The sequence below is a fragment of a genome, unplaced genomic scaffold, assembly GCF_019419815.1.
Source record: "Pyrus x bretschneideri cultivar Hongxiangsu unplaced genomic scaffold, Pyrus_bretschneideri_v1 Contig10, whole genome shotgun sequence".
Lineage (NCBI taxonomy): Eukaryota > Viridiplantae > Streptophyta > Magnoliopsida > Rosales > Rosaceae > Pyrus > Pyrus x bretschneideri.
Window position 1 is genome coordinate 6988080 of NW_025999391.1, and position 4619 is coordinate 6992698.

At 36.4% G+C, this 4619-nt stretch overlaps 1 protein-coding gene across 1 annotated transcript; it reads right to left on the reverse strand.

The window, feature by feature from the left end:
- Window positions 1-1812: 1812 nt before the first annotated feature.
- LOC103928783 (protein LIGHT-DEPENDENT SHORT HYPOCOTYLS 4-like) lies at window positions 1813-2888 on the reverse strand. Its single transcript, XM_009337870.3, has one exon. It carries the CDS (start codon window positions 2695-2697, stop codon window positions 2050-2052), a length of 648 nt encoding a protein of 215 aa, XP_009336145.1. The 5' UTR covers window positions 2698-2888; the 3' UTR covers window positions 1813-2049.
- Window positions 2889-4619: the final 1731 nt, after the last annotated feature.

Consider the following 4619-nt stretch of genomic DNA (forward strand, 5'->3'; position numbering starts at 1 on the left):
CTAAGAGGTAAAGTGGCTTTACATGCCCCACTACTTCACTGAAAGGAAAAAAGACGGTTTTTTTCCAGCACCTATATTACGTATCATTTGTTAACTAATTCTAGAGCTTATTTTTTCTTCTAAATAATGATCAACAACCCAAAATGCAGACATTTGTTTAGTTAAGTTGACTACTGTAGGGTATTTCTTTCTCTTCTACACTCAACTCCGAATCATCTTTTACATAGTTTTCAACTTTTCATTCACGTCTGATAAATGTTTCTACCGTTTGATAGAAAATAAATTCTTAATTAATCTAAATACTTATTAATAATAGAATCCTAGAGGAATATTGACACAACATCATCCAATCACTGACAAGGTGTCGGCCTGATTGAAAAATTAAACAAGATTTCCCTCAATTTCTTATAGCTAATTTGCACTTTTAACTATAAAATACTATAGCAGACATGTTTCCTTAACTAACTATAGCATCAAAATATGGAAAAGTATTGGATGCGAAGATTTGCCATATCAAAAATAAATTAAATGCTTTTTAAGTTAATTAACTGTGTTTCACCAAATTATAAATCTCACTAGATTCCACAATATTCACATCTTTTTTTGTTGCAGACTCTTTTGCAGTATTCCACTATATTTCCTGTTTGGTTCAGCAACATCTGACTATCTGAGACTGATTTGACATATAAGGAAAGTCAGCATATGAAATTTTACAAGCAATAATATATATTATTTTATATTCCTCACTAAAGAGAACCGTTACTTAATTAATACTACGATTTAGTTGTATTCTTTTTTATTAATAAGTGATAGATTTTAAGTTTGATTCTCGCTAAAAACGAATTTGAATCATATTATTGCTAACTCATTATGAGACTTAACCCACTCTCCCATTCCTATCGTTTGTTCAAAAAAAAAAAAAAAAAAAAAAAGTGCTTGAAACCGATAGTGAAGGCAGTGCCCTAAATGACACGCATGACACCAAAGTAAATAGCGCTCACATTTATCTTACAAGTAAATAGCTAGAGTGCTCTAAGTTGAAGAGTGGTTAATTTAGGCATAGTTCAAATTTGAAAGGGGATTGTTATTGGCAGAAGTTCTGGAGAAAATTTCACTCGGAGGAATGATTACGTACCTTGTTTAATTGCGAATTTTCTTGAAAAACATCACTATATGCTTAATAGAAACTCAAACTATATATAATTGTAAATTAACATATGTTGTGAGCTAGTGATATCGAAACAGTTTTGTTTTCTCTTAAATTTTTCCACAAGAAGAAGGCGCGCGCGCGCGCATATATATATATATATATATATATATATATATATATATCAATATTCCTGAACAGTAAAGTAGGAAACGGTGGGAGCATAGAGAAGGGGAAGCAAGGGAAGTCAGAGATAAAGAGAGACTTGTCTGACCATATGCACCAATGTACAAGACACAAGCATTAAAGGAAGTATATATGTATATATCTGACATTTTTATATGATGCTCGTGTGAAGTCCTTTCAATAAGCTATGAATCTTAACCCAAAAAGAGAGAGAGATCTTTGCAAGAAACGAATTAAACTGGCTGCAAAAAAATAAAAATAAAAATAAAAAATAAAAAAACGAATTAAACTGAGTTAACTTGGAGTTTCCAGCCACATCTTTCGAGAAATTTCTACTCGTAGCTAGGCATTACCTCAGAGAAAGAGCAAGTGAAAAAGAAAAAAAAAAATACATGGAAAAAAAAGGAAAAAAGCACAGCAGTTGTTTTTGCATAAAAACTGACTCAATCAGAACAATTTCCCATAGACGATAGATCTAATTAGTCAAATCAAAGCGATAAATAGATAAGAAGGCCAGAATTAATTCATGAAAACACAGGTCTTTTTAGTCAGCATAGCAGTGGCTACCGACAACCACTGATAAATTAACTAAAACCCTAATTTGACAACATCCAAAATTAAATACCGCATAAATTTTAAAAGCATCAAGAAAATAAATAAGATAATACCGGCCCTCATAACTTCCGTTGTTGATGATGATAACAGCTAGCTTTGCCTTATTGTTGACTGGGATGATGGAGATGATGACCTGGCGGCGGCAGAGGCGGTGGAGGCAACTGTTGAGGCAGCGGCGGTCTCTTCCGCTTCTTCTTCTCATAGCTGATGCCTCTTGCTTTGGACTGCAAATCACGAACCTCACGAAGGTAGAGCCTCACGGCTCGAGCACCGAAGGGGTTGGCTTCAGGCTTGCCTCCGTTTTCTTCGAAGGCGGCACGGAGGCGGCCGATGAGGGCGTCGAGGCTGCCCCATGCCTGGCGAAGCGGGCAGGGGCAGGGAGCTGGTGGGTTTGGATGGCCGTAAAAGGGGCAGATTGGGGTGTGGACTTTGGTCTTGCCGAACTGGTCAAGGTACCGGAGGAATTCGAGAACGTGGGCCCCGCTGCACCGAGAAAGAGAGAGCGGAGGGCGATGGTTCTTGAGGTATTGTCCGAAGGTGTTCCAGTCACGCCGCTTTTGGTTCTCATAGCGGCTGCTGGAACCAGGAGATGATGAGGAAGGAGAAGATGAGCTTCCAGAAGCCGCTGCGAGAGAAGTAGTAGGAGTACTAGCAGCAGTGCTGTTCATCAGTGTGGATGTGTTGATAATTAGGTTATGGCTTGATGCTATGGTGATCTCATGATGGTGAGAGCTAGAACTTCCATCCATATCTTGGATTGATCATGGAATTACGGTTTCTTCTGCTTTTGTTTTAAGTAGTCTTGATTTCTAGGGTTTCTTCTAGAGGGAGAGGGAGAGGGAGAGGGAGAGTTTAAGTTTTATATTGTTTTCTAACTATGAAACCTTAGTGAGAAACCACACACCGATGAAGAAGGGGAAATAAAAGAAGACAAAAGGTCTGGTAATTGATTGATATTACAGAATTCCCATTTTCTGAAAAGAGATGGAGGGAGGGAGGAAGAGAGAGAGAGAGGGGGGAGGGAGCTGGAGTTGGTGAACCAAAAGAAGATTTTTGATGTGAAGAGGGAAGTGATGAGATTGATAGGAGAGTACAAGCAAGCAACTGAGATGACTACTGTTACTCTTGACTCTATCTCTCCCCTCTTGTGGTGTTTATGTTTTGGTTTGATAGAGCAATATTATTACTATAGAGAAAAGATTGGAAGGTGATGGATGGATAATTGGTGCAGCTTTCAGCTTTGGTTTTCATAAAATGTTAAGGGACTGGCTTTTTCCTAAAAAGGGTGGAGCAAACTCAACTCTTAATACTGGATGATTACAATTATTCTTCTCTCATTCTTCTTATGTGAGAGAGAGGGGCGTTGTGTTTCTAGGGTTTTTATTTTTATTTTTTATTTTTGTGAAAATGGAAAGGGATTGGACGGTAGATTGAACTGGAGACAGGAAAAAGTTTGTAGGGGGTAAAATTAAAGGAATAACATGATTTTGGTTCTTGACCCCTCTTCTATGTTGAATTGAATGACAGTTCATATGATGAAATGACCATAATGACCCTTGTCAAATTAATTTTAATCCTATTTTTTATTTTCCTTCTCCTAAATTCAAAACTATAATTTCTGACACATGAATTTGGCCCCATCTCGCCCTTTAAACACTTGGAACGGTGGCTTATGTATGGAATCCGGCCCCGTGGGTTATGATTTTTCCCACAACCCTCACTGAGAAATTTAAAAAATGTATATGAAATGTGATCTCTGCATTCCACTCTTTACCCTGAAAACGTAAATGCGAAAATAACCTATAGCCTTGCGTATTCTTCCCTTCTTCCTATTAACTCTCTCGTTCCTCATCTCTTTATCTCATCTTCCTCTAGCCCTTCCCTTCTTGAGGCTTGAATCAAATGTAAAATGTGCATTTGAAGGTATTAAATTGCTCTTACTTCTTTAAGATGCCTATTGTATCCAGTATACAACACTTCCTTCATCAAGAAGTTGTTCGGAATGAAAGTTCTTACAATATCTTAATGACACCACATATGCATCTTCGCTATTTTCTTGTACGATTTTCTACATCAATAAATATAGTACGTAAGAAAAAAATAGTTCTTAGCATCAGTTCATTGTAGATCATAATAAGAATATATATGTTTGATTGACCTCTCGTATATTTGTTCAAAACAGAATATATGTGGACGTATTTTCAAGTATATATCTTTCTATATCCAAAACTAGTGCATTACAAACAACCAGTAGGGTTTTCCTATAACTTGGCCTAAAATATGTAAGTGAAGAAAATGTGGGACTACGTATGTATGTAATATACGTAAAACATCTATATATATATATATATATATATATATTAATACTAAATTCAGAAATTTATTGAAATGTCCTATATCTTTCACGTCCATGTGATCATAAACTAGGGTCGAATAATAAATTGAAAATGCCACGGCCTACAGTTCAAAACATGCATTGCAACTGCTATTCTAGTACCATCGAATATTGTTGGATTTTGTTTCTTAATTTTGTTAGCAGTAGAGTAGCAGTTGCAATGCATGTTCTGAACCGTCGGAGAGATGCTTAGCTCCATAAAATTTTGGAGGAGTTTCTAGTTTCTACAGAAAAGCAGTTTGTTCTTATTGATTCACGAAACTTTCTATTTAGTCA

What these genes read in the sequence shown, in the direction of transcription:
- LOC103928783 (XM_009337870.3), bottom strand. Translation starts at nt 2,697, where the DNA reads ATGGATGGAAGTTCTAGCTCTCACCATCATGAGATCACCATAGCATCA.